The 23,245-nt window shown below is 36.9% G+C and overlaps 1 protein-coding gene across 1 annotated transcript in view; it reads right to left on the bottom strand.

The window, feature by feature from the left end:
- Positions 1 to 23,245, bottom strand: part of ptprn2 (protein tyrosine phosphatase receptor type N2) — a 321,077-nt gene that overhangs the window by 221,218 nt on the left and 76,614 nt on the right. Inside the window, exon 4 of the mRNA XM_088919449.1 lies at positions 1,106 to 1,223. Within this exon, the coding sequence (XP_088775575.1) occupies positions 1,106 to 1,223 (118 nt within the window). The remainder of the gene's footprint in view (positions 1 to 1,105; positions 1,224 to 23,245) is intronic.

The raw sequence follows: 23,245 nt of genomic DNA, 5'->3' as shown, positions 1-23,245 counted from the left end.
TTCTCAAAGAGGGGTTTCTCAACTCCCATAGCAGAAAAACAACAGAAGCAAAACTCATCCTAAAACTAGGTTCACACCACCCCCCTTCACTCAATGAAAGACTTATCTTCGTGTGATCTTCTCTATTCTCATGCAGGTTTTGACTTCACACCTTTCTTCACCCCTCTCCACTTTGCACTTCCTGAGTGGCCTCTCTGCCTCTCCCCTCTCCCAGCTTTTGTTCTTCTGTACTATTTAATCTTTGCTGTCTGCCCTGTCTTTCTCACACCTGAAGAAGGCTTCACAGCCGACATGTTGTGTTTTCTCTCTTCTCTTTTCAGCATGGAATAAACCTATTTAAAGCAATTTTAGCTGCTCAATTCTTCAATTGTATTCAGTTCTTTATAAATCAAAACATTTTAAAATAACTCACTTTTATCAAACCACAAGGGTAAATGTAAAGAAATATAAAGGCTTTCCCACAAATCAATACTTATTCATCTAAGACAAATCAATAGGAAAAGCAGCATGTTGTTATGTTTTAACCAATGGGGCATCATTCACAAAGCATGTAAACACAGCCTGTAAGTATCCCTTCCAAAAAAGGAAAATCTGTTTCTAGAATATAAAGAGATCTCCAACATGTTTAAATATAACATGATAACATAAGAAACAGTATAGAGGGAAGCAGGCCACTTGGCCTGTGTTGCTCATTTAGCTGCTAGTACTTGTTAGTCCAAGAGTGTCATCAAGCAACGTTTTGAAGCGCCCCTATGAATCAGCTTCCATAATGTGGCCAAGTAGAACTACAGTATACTCATTCTGTGTAGTTTATGTTGAAGGGTCTGCAATTATCTTTTCTAAATGCTCTTACACTTCTACAGTATATACTGTATTCCCTTTGGGCTTTGTTTCTCAGTTGAGTTTCAGCCGGAATGTGGCTCTCAGTTTCTTACAGAATTTGGATGATCTGAATCAAGTCTCCATGAAATCTTCTCTGCTAATAATCAAAAGCAGCTATGGTCACTGAATGTTTTCCCATGAGCCAGGAACATGTACTGTACAAGCACTGTACTGTATATTAACATGAAATACAGCGAGCATTCGGATAAACCATAACAATTACCTGGGATTACTGCTGATGTCTGGGGAGCTGGTCTCAGAATGCCTGTAGTAGACCTTTCGCAGTTTAGAAAGTTCTTTAGAAATCACCTGTTGAGTTGCATCATCTTTCCATGTTAAACCTTCGAAAACAAATGCAGGAAGGTGGTTAGACACTAGCATAAATAAAAACACTAGAGACCTTCACTGTAACAGCTACTTATAATTCATGCTGAATGTACAAAAGTTACCAAGTTGCCACATTTTAGCTTTCATTTTAGATTAATTTATGCTATGTCTTTGAAGTTATATACTGAGAGGAATTAAAATCCCATGCTATTGAGTCCAATGCTAATTTGTTGAGTCTATCATTAGCATGTGAAACCTCAAAACTAAAGCAAATCTGCAAATGTTTTTTTGTTTGATGGCGGCATTATGATTTATTTTGTCTAGCAACTTGCAAAGATGCACAGTGGTAGAATATTTTTATCACATCATTGGTTGCTTGCAGGACACCTAACCACAGTACATTAGCAGTACCATTATCAGTGTCTTGTTAAAAAATGAGCTCCGATTCGGTAAAATGATTTCAAAATAATGGCACACAGTTGTAATGTCTGCTTATTCTTTTGTAAGCACGCCTTATATTGTTACATTAATCTAGTTTTGACCCAAAACTCTAAGACTTCCCCAAAAATATTAACTCTTCGTCATACAGTATCTTGAGTGATGGTATCAGTAATTTAGTCCATTCACATATTTTTTTTCCATTGCTATATTCATTTACATGACTTCCACAGGAAAATCAGATTTATAGAGTCAATAGCAACATGTCTTTAATTACTTACACATACTGTATCCATAAAAAGAGTACCAAAGCATACACAGTTACACATCTTTCGTTATACAGGTCTTTCTTCAATGACTGTATAAATCCTATGTTACACTGTATGAGACTATCACCAGTTTAGAAAGAATAGCTCTTTCAACTAAAAATCTTAAAAGTAGACAATTAGACAAAAGCATGTCTAAGTTGGTGATTTGTAACTAAACTTTTCACCTGTAAAAATGTATTACTCTTTATCATGCTTATATTCAAAAGATGAAGGACTTGTATCCTCTAAGTGGAAAAGGGAAACGTGCACCAATGAAGGCAATACATGGAGTTTCATTAATGAACAAAATATTCTGCAGATTGCTGAAAGCAATCAGAGGCAATTTTCTTAAACACTATCTCGATATTACTGTTCTGCTGTTCAGTCCTTATCTGTTGCAGCTTTAAAGCCTCGAAGCGCATTACTATTTTTCCACTGAGTAACCCATTCCTTAATGTCTTATGGGTTACAAAAGGACTGTATTTTTTCTTTAATGCTTAAGAACACCCTTAATAAAAGACCTTTGGTAATATTACTATAGGACTTTGCCAATTAACAGATGGCTAAGCTGAAAATCATGTAGCCCAAAAAGACGACATATAGTGGAAACCGTAAGGTACACCGCGGGGCATGTTCCGTACTCGCAAATAAGGGATAAGTGCCAATTAAAATATATTCTCCCGTCTGTAGATACAGTACTGAAATATCATATTTGTCATGAAGGTTAATGGGGAAATATTACGATAGTATGAGAATTTTGAAAAAATATATACTGTATCCACAGATGCACAATTTTAAAAAGGGAAAAAATATGGATCATGAAACAAAAAAAACATACCAGGGTTTCAAAAAACCTTTTTTTTTTTAAGCTCAGCACGATGCACCTGCTACCATAATTTGTCTGGAATTTTTTCTTTTAATTTTTCTTTCCAGGTTGTAAGTTTTAAAATGTTAATCCACTGTAGCCCACTGTCAGCATAACCAGGGCTGTCCTGCTTTTTCACTCACCTGGCCTCACTAACAACACCTGGTGAAGTTGTTGGACATGGAAACTTATCAGTGAAAAGAGCAATGACAGGCACATTCTTACAAGCACTGTAGCAACACACGGTGATGTACAGTATAATACTTTGTCTTACAACAATTTCATGGTTGTTCTTTTAATGTTTTTTTTAACTTCCTTCAAGTGCTATTTTGATTTTTAAAAACTCAAGAAATGTAACTAAACTTTCTTTTTTATATGTTTTGTAATGTTGAAGCTTAATTTCATCCATCTCTCCATGTTCTAACCACTTCATGCACTTCAGAGTGGAAAAGGGCAGGAGCCTGTCAAGTACAAGGCAGGATACATCCTGGACTGGACGCCAGTCTATCACAGGGTACTGTACACACACACACAAACAGACACAGATATGCACATACAGTACGACCAATTTCTCCAGAAGCCAATTAGCATAACAGTATGTCTTTGGACTGTGGGAGGAAACACGAACATGGGGAAAAAATATCAACTCCATGCAGACAGCACTGCAGGTCCGGAACTTAACTAGTCTTGACTTACTTAATGCAAAATAACCCTCTTAACAACACCACTCACCTGAAATATCCGCAGAATGGAATGATATCTTTACACAACAAGGGCTTGAGAAACCCCACACCAGTTAAACACAAGGATCGTAGCTCAAAATAAATCTTACACGACTGGGTTTATAGTAGAGCCATCTGGGTAAAGCACTTTGTTCAAAAGTACAGTTAACTGTCCTCATAAGTGATTTCAACTCTTGATCCTTTGGTTAAAAGTCTAGAGATTATTTTTTCTTCTACCATTATTTTTATGAACCTGGTATTTATTTGTCATTCATTCACTCTTTTGGTTTCTATCCCAATTCTGGTCAACGGTGCACCACAGCATTTGCTTTGATTGTTGGACATTATGACCTATAAACAGTTGATCACAAAACATTAAGGCGTAAAAGGGTTGTAAAATGTTTGGAAAGGACCTCATTCTTCTTATTTTTCTTAACCATTCACTTATGTTATGCTAATTTGTTTTCATGGCTACGAGAGAAGGGGAGCAAGCAATGCAAATTATTCAGTCATCCAGCTCTTTCTGCCATTGAGCTGAGCACAGAAGGCAGAGGCTAGGAACTGGACAGTGGCCAAGCTGATTTAACAGGAGAAAAATAAGACATGGCAGAACCCTGTCAACAGCCGCTGTACTCCCTTCTTTTGGGTCATCAATTAAAGAATAAATCTCAATAGTTGTCAGTCCTAAGCAAATTATCAGCCAGAGGGAAATGCTAGATGAGCAGCACTGAGAACATATTTTTTGTTTCCTTCATAACAGTGACATAGTTCTCATTTGATTGCCCTTGGAAAAATGTCCTACTTCATACGGTACTGTATGTATTTACAATTTCATTTCAGGACTAAACCGTTTTGGACGAAGCAACTTGAAACACTGTTGTACTAAATAAATCTGAACTGCTCCATTCAGTATCCTCTAATTCCTACAGAACATAATCGTGAAGCAGACTAATGTCTGTTACTAAAAGTTACTAATGTCTGAAGTATTAAATGTAATAAACTGTCCTAAAATTATCTCAAAGCACTAGCTCCATGGATGAGCAGTATTATTGACATTTAGGATTTAGTTTCACAAACTACGGGAAAATGGGATCAAGACTGAAGTTTCCTGAACTGGCCTTCTAACTAGTGTGTTCTCATAAATAAGAAATCTATTTTGAATTGTAGCAACAGTGAAAGCAAGGAGCGGAGGTCCTTGTTCTTGACTCTGGAGCTTAATATTGTTATTCATACACTGTATGCATTTCTAAATTCACAGTCATGATTTATCAGAGTTTTGCATTTAACATTACAAGAAAATATTCTCACAACCAAAAAAAAGTCAATCACAATATCTAAAGTCAAAATGAAATAAAATAAGGGAAAAAAAACTGATACTGTATACATGTTTAGAACAATGAATAAAAACATAAATTATTGGGCAAAATTAATGGCATACAGCTAATGCTTTAACATCCGGTCTTTAACAATTAAATCAATGGAAAACAAAGTAACTGTGGTTGATTATCCCTTGAAGATAATGTTTAATAGACAAAGGTCAATCGTGCTGTAACAGAAGGCACATGACACAAGGTTTGAATATCTGTCACCACAGCCAAGCCCTTCGAAGAACTTTTTGCATTTTTATTGTACAGTGTTGATAGAAAAATGCCTAGTCTCTCCATTCCAGCTTTTCAGTGGTAGGATGTCGGAGGAAACATCACTCACAACCGTACAGTATGTCCTAGCACTAAAGTAATTAATATCATCCATGATATACCTTTAAATTCCGTCAACAGCCATCACAAGTCTTGCTTGTAAAAAAACAAGACAATGCCTATAGTAAAATGCTTTTGTTAATTGGTGGCTTACCATGACCATTATGTGTTTGAAAACAAAGAGACATTTCCATCAGCCTGATATTTTCCATAGTGGAAAGGGCTTCTAAATATTCAAAGCCCATTAGAATCCGTCTCGCATCATGTTGTTTTATCCTTGTTTTGAAATGCAGATGCACTTCCCATAAGTTTTGCCTTTCGACTGATGTTAAAGGAAACCAGGAAAAAAATTAATAATTTAACCACAGTTTTCAACCTAATTAACAAAGCTAGTAAAGTGCCTGTTTGACATTTTGGTGCATTACAAAACAAAAACATTGTCAATTAAATTATATTTCTGCTTTAGCAGCATATTCTATTGTTCCAAAAGCCCCAATGAGCAAGAAGTACCAGAAATGTTAAATACATGCAAATATTACTGTATATGCAATGAGTTCAAATGAATGGACCAGAAACAGGACACTGTTTGTAAAGGTAGATCTCTGATTTATAGTATGATCTTGACACCACTGCTGACTAGCTGAAATATCCATGATATGTTTGTAGAATTGTAGGAATAAAACGAGAAAAAAAAACAATTTCCCCATGCTGTGATATCATAAATGGAAGCAGGAAAGAATTTCAGACACACTCTTGGTAAACCTGTACTAATATCTGAGGCCTGGAACATTAAACAGTTTTGAATTCTCCTTTGGAAAATTTGTTAAAATTTATTAAGTCAAAGGACTCATGCACATTTTCAAGGTCTTTCTCCGAATACAGTTACTATTATTTGAATTGCAAGTAGAATTGCAAGTGTTATCTTTTCTTCCAGATCCCACAGCTAAGTTACCAATCGGTACATGATGCCAGCTTTTTGAATTGCTTGTACCCTAGTAGAAAAGATGAAATTTGTGTCTACAGAGATGTGCACGGTCAGGACATTCACTTTTTTCACAAACACAAACCACAAACAGCAAGGATAAGGCATCAGGCAAGGAATGAGGTACCTTTCTCTATTCACCTGGCCAGAAAGTATGTCAGACTTGGATTAATCCCAAATTAATCTGATCGTTGATTAAGAGCACACCAACCTCTGGAGAAATATCAGGCACAACTAACAAAAGCAATAGGCCAAACTCAAATCAAGGATCACAATCAGCAATACAAAATGGAGGGCCTTCACCAGTGGGGCAGCACAAAAGTAGAACTGACGGCAATCACAAATCCTTTAGACTTTCTCATAAAGCATTCTCAAGCTGCCATTCTCCTTTGATGGCCTTCACAAAGTGCACTTTCACAAGGATAGCAGTATTTAAGCAGAGGGTTAATGGGGTAATGCTAATAGAACAACTTTCTCCTTTCGGCACCTATCAAATAATTTATCAGTCAACTCAAACATAGAACAGAACAGATACTGGCTCTCACCACCTTGACTGAAAATGGCTTAAAGCAAGCCCTCTTTGTTCATACAGGATAGAACAAGTTACAGTATGCAGTACTGTACATCCTACAGGCCTGCCCACAGACATAGAGGAGGACTACACACCTTCGACACAACCAGACCAGAAGTTATCGCTTGACTCGGGGACTTTGCATTCTCTAAATAAACCAATCCCAACCTGCAGTTTGCTTATCAATAAAGCTCTCTACTTCTCTTCAGACGGATAATGGGGCTTTTATGTTTAGATACTGTACGAAATACGATACAGTTTGGGCTTGTTTAAATGTGAGCACAATCCATCATGGCTACAGTTCTACATTTATTCAACCAATAATTTTGCTTACACTACCCCTAATAGTAAGACAAAAAGCAAAACTGGTGTCTGTGGACACCTGTTCAACATGCAAAACAGAAAAATCTCGATAGCTTTCTTGACGGGGTTTATTCAGTACATAGTGATACAAATTAAGTGAACAGAAGTGTGCCAGTTAATGTACATAAAGAAGACCATAAGAAAGGTTGCCACGAAACGAAAAGCCATTTGGCCCAATCTTTGGATTTGCTGTGCAAATTGTTTGTGAGCTGTACGCTTACAGTACGAGGATGCGTGGTCCTAAGGAATGCCCTACAATTCTAAAATGGAGTTGAAACTGTATGTGATGAGTGTTAGCTGCTGAGGATCTTTTTTGACTCTGTGATTGTTGCATAACAATGGAAATGGATTAGAACAAGTAACTGTATTCCAATTCCATATTACAAAGGGTATTAAAACTGTGGTGTACAGCAAACAATCAAAAAGGTTAATCACTTAGCTTAATCACATTGAGGCCGTCAGTACTCAGCCAAGGGGTAGGCTGCTACTGCTTAGGAGTGTGAATGCAACACATTTAATATTTTAGAAATACTCAGTAACTCACCGTGAATTAGAAATATCAAATCAAACAGACGGCAATACTTTTTTCACACCCAGTTCAAATTGATTAATCTTCTCTGTCATTACAGAGAAACTGCTGTCTCTCTCAATGAAGGTTTTTACACACATTCCATGTCATAATAATGTCAATGAGTGTCACTGTGACACAAGCAAAGAAACTATTTTATATTTTTCACTATTTTTATATAGTTTTATATGACCTTTCATGTTTGCAGTAACACTGCAGTTAAGGGGTTCACCATGTCCTTTTACATATGCATATGAAAAATGCTATAAGCAGTCAGTTATGCATTAATACAGCTTTTACATTTGAGGGCACTCTGACTTCGATTAATAAATCATTGATAGTGGTTAGCTCTTGATACATTTGAGGTTTTATTAATACTGTACAGTATAAGTAATACTGTAAAATAAAGTAGATAGTATACTGTAGGTAATAAGGCACTTATAAATGCAATCTGAACCATCTAAAATGCAAAAAAAATCATTAATCTTGCATACAGTACAAACGAGGCTTTATTAATGTGTTATATCAAAGCCCCTCCCTTCCGTGTCAGAAGGCTGGAGACAGCTTTCAGATCCAGAACTGAGACAGGAGAATTATATCAAAATCTGGAACTGCCAGTAAAAAGTGCCCAGCAAGCGAGTCAGCACGGCTCCATGGAAGAAGACCAAATCAAATCATATCCACGTTTACCATTTCCAGAGAAGGTAATTATATGAAGGAAATTACAACTAAAGTTGATTCTTCAAAAACTGGATTGGAGTTCTGGGGAAGAGGCCACAATATGGACACCAGCAGCTCCAATGTCTTTTGCTCAGATTAGTTAAACTGAGGAAGAAAAAGGCTGTACTGTACTGAAAGAGCAAAACAACATGGGCATTATCAGATGGCCATTTTGCGGCAGTGAGAACTCCTCTAACTTTCCATATCTTTCCCACACTCACTGCTTCACATTACACAGTTCATATACAGTACAGTAGTGTACATCACCTGGGCCCATGTTATCTTTCACACACCTGGGCTCAATTACGACGCTGGGGGGTTCCACTGTGGCTCAGTGACAGCTTTTAGCCAAAAATAAAAAAGCCAAAATGACTACCTCCAATGGAAGCCACCAGGTACTGTACATCTCAACGTGTATCTTCCTTAGACGTTCACAGACTCTCTCACAGGGGTGTGTAAGAGAAAACCGTAAGTACGTATAGTGTGCATCAGGAATGTTCTGACAAGAAATGTTTTGATAATCATTGCATGACTCGTATTTGTTTTTAATCGTCATCTAGGAAAGTTAATAAATATAGTGATGAATCAATGCCTCATGCTCAGGCTTCATAAACATGCTCAGGATTCCTTGCAATGTTGTCTGCAACTGGATATATTGTGGTTTTAGAATTAGAATATTTTATTAGTTTTTTTTTCCAACTTTCTACCAACACTGTAAAATGAAATTGGGGGTACTGGCACTCAAGAATGATTCCTCATTCAGATAATTGCCTGAATGTGTTTTTTTTTGTCCCCAGCATGCACTTGCACTGGCCTTAACTACAGATGAAACCTCAGTGATGTGGAAAAAAACTGGGTTATAAACTTCTCATGGAATCTGTTTTGCTACCTTTCTGAGGAAATCACTTAACAAAATCTGTCAATAAAGATCATGGAGTTTCAGTTACAGTATTTGGGATTTTGGTATACCCGGTTATGCATATTTTTGTTTTACAAAACAAACAGCTTAGCATTCCCTACAAAAATAACACAGATGTACCAGGCACAATGTCTACTGTAGAAGAGTGGGCAGAGTCTCTTTTAATCTGATTAGCCTTCTGGTATACAAATGAGGTACTGGCGCTGTTGTTAGAGTTGATATTTCAGCTTTGCAAAGTACCCTCCACTTGTGCTTCAGCTAATAAGAAAGTCTGCATACAAAAAAATGCACAATTTATGAATCATCCTGCATTTTCCTTGTGGTAGCGTTTTCAGAAAAAGAACAAAAGAGGAAGTAATTGAGAAACATTGCAATGCTCGACATCTTGCTAATGAGTGGTTTTGTAAATCACACCTGAATATAAGATGGGTAGGAAAATGAGACGCTAATCAGGTCATTGCAGATGAGAGGTTGACAGGTAGCAATCATCAGAAAAAGTACAATTCTGAAATGATGTCTGAAACATGAATAGTTTTTTTTTTATGTAGCGTGTGATTACTGAACTTTTTTTTGTCACTGAATTCCAAAAAATACTAAAACAGAATCAAATCTAGGATTCAGACAAGTTAATGCCTGTAACAGAAAAAACATTCATTTGAGCTAGCACTGTAGCAATTAGTAATGAAGAAATAACTACTGTATAGTCCCAAAAATCTGAAAGTGAACAAAACCTCTAGATTATCTTTTGCTTCAATACCGGCAATCCAAGAACATGTTTGAGTTTCTATTGTATTTTATTTGCACACGCTGAGTGCCTATAATGAAGGCTGACATTCTGCAAAATAATAAGTAGAACAATTCCCTAGGCTGCCCATTTATATTTAATGCATTTCCAGCATCTTCTGTCTATCATTTAATTGTATCTTATTGCTCTCTCACAAAACCGCTTCACGTGGCAAAAAAAGGGAGGAAAAAAAAACAACCTTGGCCACACAAATATAGTAAATGAATTTGGATGGAAGGTGCTGGTGTGCAATTCTATGTCACGTAACTATTAAGGAAAAATCCGCATCTCAAAATCAATTTCGGAGGCGCTATCTATTAAGAGTCTGAAGCAGCAGTCTGGCTAGCACAACTCAAAACATTAAAGGGGGAAAACGATTACAGGCACTATAATAGATTGGACGGGCTAAAAAGCAACCCGTTTTGTGTGTCTCACAGAATGATGCCTTTCAAGTACATGAGGGTTGCAGAAAGGGCACTTTGCCACAGAGGACCAGCAGCTGCATGACGTCACCAATGCTGTCCACTTGTCAGCATTGAAGGCGAATGCTCTTAAAAACATTCATTTTTCATTTCCAGTTGTTCAAATCTCTTTCTAATGCAAGAACGGGTAAACATCCAGACTGCTTTACTGAGAATTACTGAGTAACACCGGTAAAAAAAAAATGACCTCCTTCCCTTCCACCACAAGATGCTAAAGGCTCAAATGTACACCGGCTGTCCATTCTGATGTTGTGTGGGTGTTTTTTAAGTTGTCTTTCCAGTGCATTAGCTAACCCCACTTACCTTTTAAACCAAACAGGGAACAGTCTTTCTGGAGAAGAAAAAAATACTATAAAAAGCAGATTTTAAAAACACATGAAAGCCCACAGGAAATACTGTATCTCTCTGTTATCAGAAAGCTATTCATAGTAAGGGTCACTGCAACCTACAAGATTGCAGAGTCTTCCTAGTTACAGAGTTACTCCGTGGACAGGATGCCAGGCCATCAAAGGGCACTTACAAAGGAATTTAGAGACATTAATGAATCCTAGTCAGCATGTCCTTGGAAAATGGGATGTATGGTAAGAGCACCCAGAAGAAGCCTGTGCAGACATAAGGAAAGCATGTAGACACCTCATTGAAGGTGGTCTAAGCTGGAATCGATATCACGACGTAGCGTCTGTAACTGCCATGTCACTGTGACACCCCTAAAAGAAATATATTATTATGAATCAGCCTACTAATAACATCCACATACTGAAAGGATTACTGTATATCTAATAAATTGTACTGTTGTACACGTTTGCCAACATTTTTATATCATGGCAACTGTAAATGTAAAGTAAAGCAGTTGTAAGAAGTATGATAAGCATTTTAATGACTGTATGTTTTACTAAAAAACTACTCAATCTACTTACTAAAAAATACTGTAAATTTTTAAGACTTTTAATAAGAGTATGCCTTGGAGGAAATGACTTGCTTGTAAAACTATACTGTAGATTTTTTTCAAATTTTACGTGCTTCATTTTCCTGTGAAACTGACTATTTCTAATTCGGTCCAGCTACCACACACACAGTAGACCAAGTCTATGGACAAAGAGTTTCACAGGCCCTTTTTTAAAGCACGGAATACTTTTAAAAAGTCTTTTCAGAAGATGATGGCATATTTCTCACTTCAACCATGTCTCAAGAAACAGATAAGACAACTAATACATATACATCTTTCCATTGTTTTTTTATCTTAAGGAGAAAAGGCTTTGAACAGATTTTCAAGCCAAGTGTAATTTGCAATTTAAATAAAAAAAATCCCTCAGGAAAATGTCTGAGTCACAGATAAGCCCAATTTAACCATAGAAGCATGTTGAATACATCGGTTTGAATAAGTTAATTTTATTACTGGTGAAGAAGGTTAATAGCCCCCAGTACAGCACTGCCAAACCATTACCCATTACCTTCTGTATACAACAAATCCTAGAGTTTATTCAGTACAATGATACCCTCTGAGCTCTTATGAAAAACACCCAAATCAATTAAGTAGTCCTGAAAGACAGCAGTATGTATAGAAGTTCCATTTTAACTTCTAAAAGGAACCACTGGGGTGGTGGAAGGCTGTAATTCTCCTCTACTTAAGTGCAAGATCTTCCATGCATATAGAAAAATGCAAACAAGAGGAGGCTATTTGGCCTATCACTCACTGGCCCTTATTTTCCTTCTCAATAAACTGTGTGCAAACTGCCCACTCCACAGGAAATAAATGAGCTTGGCATTTTGCCCACAGTCAGCCCTCAGGGAAAATCACACTCATTCACTGTTTCTAAGCAACTCCCAGATCCTATTACTTTAAGTCCTTGAAAGATCTTAGAAAATATGCAGTAGCCAAAACACGTGTTGCCAACGTATAGTGTTCTATCCATGTTTTTTTTCTTGTCCAACTCAAATTGATTTACAAACACAGAGTCTTTATATGAAGTCAAAAATCAATCAGCAGAGCATACTGTACCGAGGTTCACCATAAGTAAATAATTGCCCATGTTTGGAAAGAACATCTATTTATTCCCGAACCACAGAGATGAAGAGAGAAAACATGACTGATATTAAATTTAAGTGATGCCACCTTATGTTAAATGAAACTCCATAGCATGGAGTTTCTGCTTTGCACCCGAAAAAAGAACACTGCCTTCACTAGGCAAATAAAAGCACATATGCACAATATGTTTGCCAGTGCAATATATGATATACACAGTATGGTAATAATATTTGTTGAATAAAAAAATGTACTTTCCTAACATACAGTAGGTTGGCTGTCTGTTTATTTAATGACAAATACAGTATATAAGCAAAGGAATCTACCAACTTACAACTTGAATTGATGAAACCTGATGAATATAACAGATACAATGGATATGATGACTGCTACTCCTAAATCTTTGGAAGATCCTTTCTACACTGCAAAGGCCATGGGGTCAAACATCTAATCTATACTTCATAGACATTCAAAAGTTTCTTTTGCAATTGTTGGACATTTTTCAATTGGCATTTGGACATGAACATCTCTACAGTATATGTAGAAATTTAAGAAGCCTTCCATATTATTCTGCTGGCTGCTGCTATCTTTGTCAAATGCAGTGTTCACTTCCAATATACAGTATCAGATCACAGGAAGAAAAATACTACAAACCTCCTACATTCTTCACTGAATCAGGAACCGTGAGTCCTTAATACCATTAAACCCCTCTCGAATCACTCATCTGAAATCTCCGAATCCCAGCACTAACTGGCTTCAAGAAGCCGTTCTTCTGGAAGAGTGGGCACATTTCTTTCCAGATGTGCTCTGTTAACTTGTGGTGCACAGAGCAAGTGAGGCTGATTGGTGGCCACTGACTTTTCCTTCAAGCTACTGGGCAGCAGCGATCCATGCAGAGCTAGTCAACAACCAAATATCCTGACATGATGAATCACTGTCAGCAGCATTACCACTTTCTAGCATGATATTATCAGATCTCAGAATATAAGCAATGTTGACTCTGGTCACTAATGGAAGAGAAAACTTCCAAGGAATATCAGCTTTATACTGTTACTGATATAGGTTGACCAGTAGTTAGCACTCTTCCTTCTGACCATGCCCTAGAATGGTGAACGGATACACTCGACTGTAAAAGGTGCTGTCCTTGATGAGAGATTAAACTGACGTCCTGACTAACGTTCCCATTGCACTGTTCATTAGACTAGGGGTATAACCTAGTTGTCTTGGGTAAATTGCACGATGCAACCTTCTACTAATAATAATAAATTCATGTGTCACCCACACAGGTGCTGTACCTATTATTTTACTTTAGTACTTATACAGTGTGCAGCAATTGACATTAAAAGTTCTGTATTTTGCTCTGATTTCATTTCTGATCTGTGGACAGTGGCTTTGGAGAATTTTGAAGCTAAGACAGTAAAAACAAAAACCACTCACTACACAAACACAGTCAAATCACTAAATTCCAAGTTGGTTTCTTCTGTATTTCTGATTTGCATCTTGCAGGTAGACCACAGCAGACACTAATGCTAATTTTATCACATTATATATTAAACAGCCCTCAGATTCTGGCACAAGAGAACACTGAACCAAAGGAAATGTTTGCACAAATGCACAGAGAAAACATTCTGTATCATCAGTCAACAGCAGTGTGATCCCTGATGTACTGACTTTCAGAAACCACCAAATGATAGTGCATATATAAGGACTATAGGAATCTAATACTGTGAGAAAGCTGTATGAGTAAACTTAACACAATTATGTACAGCTGTAAGAGATTAATTTATCTAATTTCCTTGTAAATTAGCCTATTTTAAAAAGCTCTGCAACACTGTGATGAAACCGTTACTTTAAGTTTTATGAAAACAAAGATTACAGCACCTCTCTTACGTTACAGAGAAAATACATAAAAACCTACAACACAACAGGTGATTGAAGAGAGACGAGCAGTGACAAAGGTCACTTTAGAAAAACTTTTACACCAACAACGGGCCTATGCAGGGATAACCCCCTCATACAGATATACTTGGGGTGAGAGTGCATAGAAAGATAACGTGAGGGATGGTTTTCTGGTGAACACTGGATGCCACAATCGCCACCACTTCGCAATAAGACTCCAGTTCAATAAGGAAGAACCCCCAGCGCCATCTTGTGCCTTGAACGTCCCATACAACCTGCCAAGCTTCCCATTGCTCTGCATCCCAATTGCTAATTATTCCCCTTGAAAAAAACAGCCTTTAAACGTGCAAGAGGAAGACAGTTCTGAATTAAAAAAATAACAGGTTGCAGTAATGCTAAAGATCTTTAGACGGTGTAATATTAATAGAAGAAAAAGATGATGAAGAAGAAAATACTGCCTGCCTTTCCCCTAGTTTAGCCTAAATGCATTTAAGGACAAATTAAATTTCTATATGACTATCATAACACATTGTATTAGACCATAATAATTTCCAGTATTCGTCAGGCCAATTGCAAAGACAGTTGATACAGATGGTTGGTTTCTGAAGGCAAACAGTATAGGACAGACAAGGACATATTTTTTCTAACATCAACCCTATAGAGAGATCTTAAAATACCTTTAACCAGTGAGTGCAACAAGCAGAGGCTCCTAAACACCAGAGGAAAAACGTTGCACATTAAACAGGTAGACATTTTAGAAGTGTTTTATCCAATTATTGTTTTAAGATTAAGTGGGGAAATGTTGAGTGCTAAAGTATAGCATGGTATTACATTGTATTCCCTAGGCATTTGCTATGGTTATATAAGTAACAAAAACTTAATTTTTCATCTCATATTTTGACCACTTTCAGAAAGAAACTGGTCTCAATTTAGGGATGTGGTGCATTTTTCTAGAATGTCCTTTATCCTATTCTGTGACATTAATAAAATAAATACAGCAACTGCAATTAGACATCCGTGCTGTTTGTATCCCAAATACAGTGATTAATGCTTACAAAGTTGTAGAGAGCAAGGACACAGAAACAGAAAAGCCACAAAATTATTTCAGAAAGGATCAAAGGACATATAAGATGAGCACTGTTTGGGCTTCTGATACAGGCATAGTGAATGAAAGAAGCCAGATCAAAAGAGAGAACAAATAACCTGAATCATTTATTCTGAAAAAAATAGTGAGCGAAAAGCTGGGATGTTGATAATGGAGAGAAACGTTGTCAGTATATTACTGAAACCATGACAGGAACAACACAGGTGGGGGGGGGATCCTGCTACGTATTTCTTTAAAGGCAAAGGAAACATTCTGTCCAGTGCTACAATAACTTTGATGGCATAGCACTAGTAAGAAAGCTAAGTCTCATCCTAATATGATTAACAATATAAAAAGTCTGGTTTCTTTACTCCTAATTTCATTATGTTTATTAATATGGTACTGACTGGATAATCAGTTGTAACAGAGCTAAATGTGCTTTTAATACCTTAGCAACACATATCTGGTCAGTGATCTCTGGTGTAGCTCCCTAATGCATCCTAATATAATAATACTAAAATATAATAGTTATTTAAAATGCCTTAAGGGGTGACAGTTTTAAAGCCCTGAAATGAAGGTCAAATACACTTTGATTGCAAGCTGTGAATAATGAAGGAATCCTAGCATATTAGAGCATTAAAACTAATATAAAAGTAATTTCCACTCTACTGACAGTCTAACAGCTAAAGACATCACGTAGAAAAAACAATAGCAGAAAATAAAGAAACTCCCCACAGGAATTCAATTGAGGAATGAAGAGTGCATTTAGATTTCTAAAACCTTTGTTCAGAAGGTCAGATCTATCGATCTAATGACATTGTTGACATGTAAAGCACAAATTGCTAGATTTCTAGAGCTTCTTAAATGAAAGAAAGAGCATACAAAATCAATGACATTGATGTTTTTTTTTCCAAATGTGAGATGCAATACGTTCAGTCACCTAGAGTACTGTCTTTCTACACTGATCCCCTAAGGTGATGGTTGTTACAATAAAACACTGAATCAAGTGGCAGTAACATTTCAGTGACTACCTCCTACATTGTTGTAGATCTTCTTTAAAGACATACATTTATGTTCTTTTATAGTTTATATACTTTAGTTTAAAACCTATATCTATTAAAATACTGCTGCTTTAACTTCAGGTCAGTGCAGTGTGTGTTCCAGCACTTTTAAACCATATTTCTGTTCCTAGTCCAACAATGTGGTTGGCAGTGGGTGGCCTGGGCATACTGTACACCTGTTTCTTCAGTATGCAGTGGGTGCAAAGTTAGCAATATCCCAGCTGCCCATTTACAATGCCATCTGCCTCCTTTGTAGTCACAGCAACTCGCACGTGTCTGTCACAGGGTTGCTCTTGGCCGTGTTTAATCTTGAACTCCTGTCCAACTTGTCCATGATCACATCCATTGCACCACTCCCACACCTGTCCTGATACGGAGTTCACACACCTCTATAAGCAGGCAATGAATTTCAGTTAATATTGTGCCCTTTGCAATCATGCAGGACACTCATCGATAACCTATGTTTGCACAAGGTCACCGCTTTTAAACTGGTATTTACCTTTGCCTGGATGCACCATGCTTTCATGGTATTAGAATGAACAAATAAGTGCACCAGTGTTGAACAATTTCAATTCTGGCGTAATAACTCAACTTTGATGATGAGAGCTCTTGTTACCTTTCCACTAAAATGCATTAATATATTGCTTAGATATTGTTGAACCGTTCAAACTGAAACGAAAATATCCTGTCTCCCAGGAACATATATCACAAAGAAATAAAGATTGGCAAAAAAGGCATACTAACAAACTCCACTGAATGAAATCATCCTTATCTAACTTAAAAACGTAACATTTAACTGACTACAAATGAGTATGATTTCAAACCCACATAAATGTATCTAATGTAATGGGCTTGCCATTTTGCTAGGTTTGCGTGGGGAAGCAAGAATCAGGATGCAGGATTACAGTGCTCACAAAACTGAGGTTAACTGTCCTTAATTCTGACAGAAAGCACTAGGCAGTCTAAACCAGGGAGCTATGGAATAAAGCATTCATGAGCATCACACGAGCAGCAGCTGAGTCACAAAAAAGTCCACCACCCCCCCCTTTTAACGGGGGAAGCTGGTACAGAGGTGAACATACAGAATGGAGAAAGGAGGGTCATGTGTGACAGTACAGGCTGGCCAGTAGGGCTATCGTGGGGTGGAAAGCTCAAATATGTTGCCCTCATAATGTAATTAAGTCACACAAAATTACACAAAGTTACACAGAAATACACAAAATACATATTTACACAGTCACTAGGAAAATATCAAATGGAAATGTGCAGTCTAATTGGTCCCAAGAAGGCTTCTTGAAGATTAACATTAATGGATAAAGCTTTTCAGTCCTCCTGCCTTTTATACAAACCCAGAATTGTAACCAGTGAGGAAACTACAATACACAATATCTTAAATACAGTATATTCTAAGCAGGGATAGTTTTCAATTAAACTACATAAAAGCAAACTGCATCTGAAAAGAATAATTTGGCATTGCATCTTGTGGTGTTTTGAAACTGAATCTTTCAGGTACTAAGCCACAAAAATAAGCAGCAAAGAAAGAAAACCGTATATTGCAATTTGTAGAATTTATCACTAATTGAAGTAAAGGAAACTGTATGTTGGTTCCTACAGCAGGACGGCTTAGCTGCATAAGCGAGAAATAGCCAACAGGTCTGCTTGTGACCAAAGATTATTTACCATCACCATCATTTACCTTCTTTGACTAATGGAAACCTTTGACTAATGGCTGTGATGACAAGCAAATGCTCAGAAATGAAGAAGTGAGAAAAGATCCTTACTGTACATCTTCTTCCTCTAAGAATAGGCAGTTAATTGAATGGTGGATGATGACAGAAAGCATGCATGTACAGTAGGTGCATCTAGAGAAAGGCAAGACAACTGTAGAGATCAGATACAGTTAAATAATTTTGTATCCTCTGCTTGGAAAACTTCTAGTCTTCATACTGTAAATGACACATACAGTAAAATCCACCAATCATAACAACATTCAGCTTTCTGTTGTTGCAACTACTGTATTATTATTAATAACCAGCAGCCATATCATTCTGCAACTCACAACTGGCAGCCCACTGAAGCTAAGCAGGTGTGAGCCTGGTCAGCACCTGGATGAGAGACCTCCTGGGAAAGCTAAGGTTGCTGCGGGAAGAGGTGTTAGTGGGGCCAGTAGGGGGTGCTCACCCTGCAGTCCATGTGGGTCCTAATGCCCCAGTATAGTGACGGGAACACTATACTGTAAACAGGCGCCGTACTTCGGATGAGATGTAAAACCGAGGTCCTGACTCTGTGGTCATTAAAAATCCCAGGGCGCTTCTCGAAAAGAGTAGGGGTGTAACCCTGGTGTCCTGGCCAAATTTCTCATTGGCCCTTACCAATCATGGCCTCCTAATAATCCCCATCTATGAATTGGCTTCATTACTCTGCTCTACTGCTCTCCACCACATACTGTAGCTGATGTGTGGTGAGCGTTCTGGCGCACTATGGTTGCTATCGCATCATCCAGGTGGGGCTGCACAATGGTGGTGGTTGAGGGGATTCCCCATTACCTGTAAAGCGCTTTGAGTGGAGTGTCCAGAACAGTGCTATATAAGTGTAAGCAATTATTATTAATAATAATAATAATAATAATAGCATCACACCTGCTAACTTGCGCTCTTATATCATAATACCTTTAAACACAACAACAGACATTTGTTTGTATAAAAACTCTCCATGTCTTCACTGGTAAGCATTTTTCCAAGCTTCTTAGAGCAATATAATGAGACAACATCCTGTAGAATTAATTTACTGTGTTTCTAATGCAGCAGTATTTCAGTATTTTCTTACTTTGAGAAGAAGTTGAAAGCTACTGTACATCTCAAGTGTTTTCTAGAAGACAAGTTACTCCATCCCTACTTTACACAAACAACAAACTGTGAAAATTACATACAGTATAGTAATAATCTAATGTTGGAGTAGAAAACAATCATTCAGAATTAGAATTTTAGAGCCATATGTGTACAAAGTTTCTTCCATAAGCAATCCTCCATCTGTGAATGCAGACCTTGCCAGTGGTTAGAAATTGTAAAAGAAAAAGAGAATCAGAAAATACTGTTACAGATGATTCAAGCATTTTTTTCAGGGGAACCATTAACTCAAACTAATCAATTGGGGAGATGAAGAATTGTGAATTCACATGTGAATGTTCACGTACAGCATAATTATATTTTATGAGCTACAGTAATTAAAAAGCCCACAGTCTTAGTTTTATTCCCTCATTAAATTTTAGTAAGATTTCCAATGCCATGTTTTTGTTTATTTAGCATGGTCTCAATTCTTATTTATATATATTGAGAGAGAGGCATTTGTTGTTTATTTAAATTCATCTAGTGATGGCCAATAGAAACATGGGAGTGTTTCTTATATAAGAGATTTACAAGTATTTGCTGCCCCCTGGTAGTAATCTGCTGTCACTACAATACACATTAGCCTTTGTGCTGATCCCTGGTGCCAATTAAATTCTGGCAAGAACATTTGAGTAGTGTCTCCATTTAATCAATTCATACAGTATGTCCACACTAATGCTTCTCTGCAAATCAATATTTTTCAGCAAAATACCAGATACAGAGAAGGGATAAAGGCCTTGAAGGTTTTGTATTAATCATTTCTATACAACAACTGTCACTGTAAATAAACGTACACTAGTTGTACATCCCTTGAAAACACAATCATTAATGGTAGATGATCCAGTCGGGAAATACTGCACTATACTATACATAAAAAATGTGGTACACAAGCATTTTTTGGATATATTGTAGAAATGCTTCAAGGGCAGTGCAGTAAATAGTGTTGAAGTCCCTTCTGATGCGTAAGTGTGGGACAACCAGTTTGTTGAAAGGAATATTAAAGCACCTTACATTTTTGCAGCATGTTTCATTCTAAAGGATCCTTAAATGTTTTTTTCAGGTCATACTGACTCACAGCATACTCTGAATGGACAAATAGCAGATTTTTGTCCCCTGCAGCTCACTATATAGTATGTGTACATGTCAAAATTTAAGCACATCATTTACACCATCAGTGAAGACATCAATCAGTAAGTCAGTTCCAGAAGTGGCCATACTGTGCAAGCTCAGGTCGTGTTTCACAGATGAGGCGGTATTCTTTGGAGCACCTGCAGGTCCTTTCTTTCCTCACATATTAATCTTTCCATTGCTTTGGCAAAGGTTTATTTGGATCTCATCTGTCCATAAAACCTACAGTAGTTACAAAGTTGCTTGTGGTTGATCTTTGAATTTCTGAATGAATTCTGAAGCGTGGTGTCATGGCCAGGCCTTGCATGGCTGTCTCTGAGACTGGCTCAGTCACATTTATTGATTACGTAACTAATAATGGCTACGACAGACTGAATTCTCAAGATTACAGAAACATTTCCTAATGCAGAAATAATTGCTAGTGTCTGCTAATGTAGAAGAAAATGCCTCCTTAATTATCACAAGGCACTTCACCATGCAGCATGACAATCATCAAGGACAAAGCTTTAACTTTGTTGTCTCAATACCTTTGGAAGGAGTTTTATTTTAAAATGGTAACAGCAAAGTTGATTGCTGAAAACCAGCACTGCTCTTTTTGAAATCATTTCAATGGTTTCACAAATCTTAATTTTCAGTAGCCTTGGACAAATTTGTACCAATGTTAAATAAGGTAAGAAAGCCTAGGAGTATTGCTCATTAGGGTCTTCAAAACACCCTAGAGTAAAGCCTCCATGGAAAACACATTTGGGTTAGCGATTTATTCTGATAACAAGCCATACAATGTGAGATGAGACAGGACACTTCTAAGATCATGTTGTCTTGCTGGTAATTGGAAAGAATAAAAGGGTGATCCTTGCTATTACATAATATTGTTTATTAAATCTGAAGTCAGAGACTTCTAATTGGCTTGTAAGGGACAGTTGAGTTTATTTGAGTTTTAGAATTTAGATATAAACCACTTTCATATTACAGTATGTCTGCATGTACAGAATGTTCAGCCTTTAGCCTTTTATTTTTTCTAAAAACAATCAATGTTTCTTTAGAGGTTATTGACATTTTTTTAAAATCCCTTCCAGATGACACTGTTTTTCTCAATTAACTGTGGCTTTGAAAGTACCAAGGTAAGACATTCAATCATAACAAATGCACTCTTGAAAAAACGGTACATTTGCTCTCTGTCACCCTTGTTCTATTTTATGAATAATGTTAACCTTTTGTAGGCTTGAGAACCTATGTTAATGGACAACATACACGTACTGTAATACTCTTAACAGATTTGTCAATGTAGCACATATGCCTCATTTTCCCGGTGATATAACTACAGTAAAATGCACTACATATTTCCTTCATATTTTTACTATTTCCAGCAACTGCAAATAAGCCATGTTAGGGGAAAAATCTAAAAAATATATATATTTACAATTATTTCAAAGTACAAGTTAGACTAACTAAATTCATTAGTCATCACACCAGATCACTACAGTGAAAATCACTACTAGATTTTTTTATGACCACACACAAGACAAACCTGGAAGAAACTTCAATTCATTTGCCATGTGAAGGAACAGATGTTTTTTTTCTTTTTAACAGATGCTCTGAAACACTTTAAGACAGTTTCTCAAGCCTTTTATGCTCCTGCTTCCCACTAGGGTCTTAATTGAACTAAAAATAAATGACAGCTATGTTCAGAGACGTGCCCCTAAAACCACTGCACTAACCTATTAAAGTGCTGACCTAGTAAAGACCCGATTGTCATAGGAAAGTGTTCTAGTTTTATGTATAGCACTACAATATTAAAATAAACCAGTAGGTTAATAAACTACAATTTTTGATAAACCAGTAGGTATAGCTCTTCCATCTGCCCAGTAATTCTGACATCAATACCCCAGTAAGATGACTGTGGACACTGTGCTGTAAGAGATTCCATCCTTTGGATGAGATATTAAACCAAGCTTCTGACTACTTAGGCTTTGAAGATTCATGGCACTTTTTAAAATATTGAGTGTTAACCCTGGTATCCTGGCTAGATCCCACTATAATCTTATATAATCTGGTTTACAGAAGTGTCCCCCCACAGTACAATTGGTGAAATGATTAATTACTTCTCTACCTGAAGTGGTATGTTACCCCTGTGGGCACCTCACAAATGTATGAAGTTATTTCCTTTGTACAGTATATACAGTATACAGTATCTGTGAAGCACTTGGTGATACTTTTTGATTAAAAGTGCTATATAAATACAATGAATTATTCTTTTCTAATGGCTCTATTGATAGAATAAGTAATCTTACAAATCGTCATCACAAGTTGTACAGTAAATACTTCTGAAACAACTTGATTCTTTGAGCAAAGAGTTTTTTTTTCTCCAAAATGAGTTTCTGGCAGCAAAAAGTGAGTTTTCTGCACACTGGCTCTTTATTTTGAGAAAATAGTATCTGACTCATCACATTATGCAGATTATGGTATTCTGAGCAAAACTGGAAAGTGACAGACTGTTCTTTTTTAAAACCAGACAAGAACAATAGATTCATGATGTG

The sequence above is a fragment of the Atractosteus spatula genome, chromosome 6 (genome assembly GCF_055471065.1).
Source record: "Atractosteus spatula isolate fAtrSpa1 chromosome 6, fAtrSpa1.hap1, whole genome shotgun sequence".
Lineage (NCBI taxonomy): Eukaryota > Metazoa > Chordata > Actinopteri > Semionotiformes > Lepisosteidae > Atractosteus > Atractosteus spatula.
The sequence above is the reverse complement of the archived record's forward strand: the minus strand, read 5'-3'. Positions and strand labels throughout refer to the sequence as shown.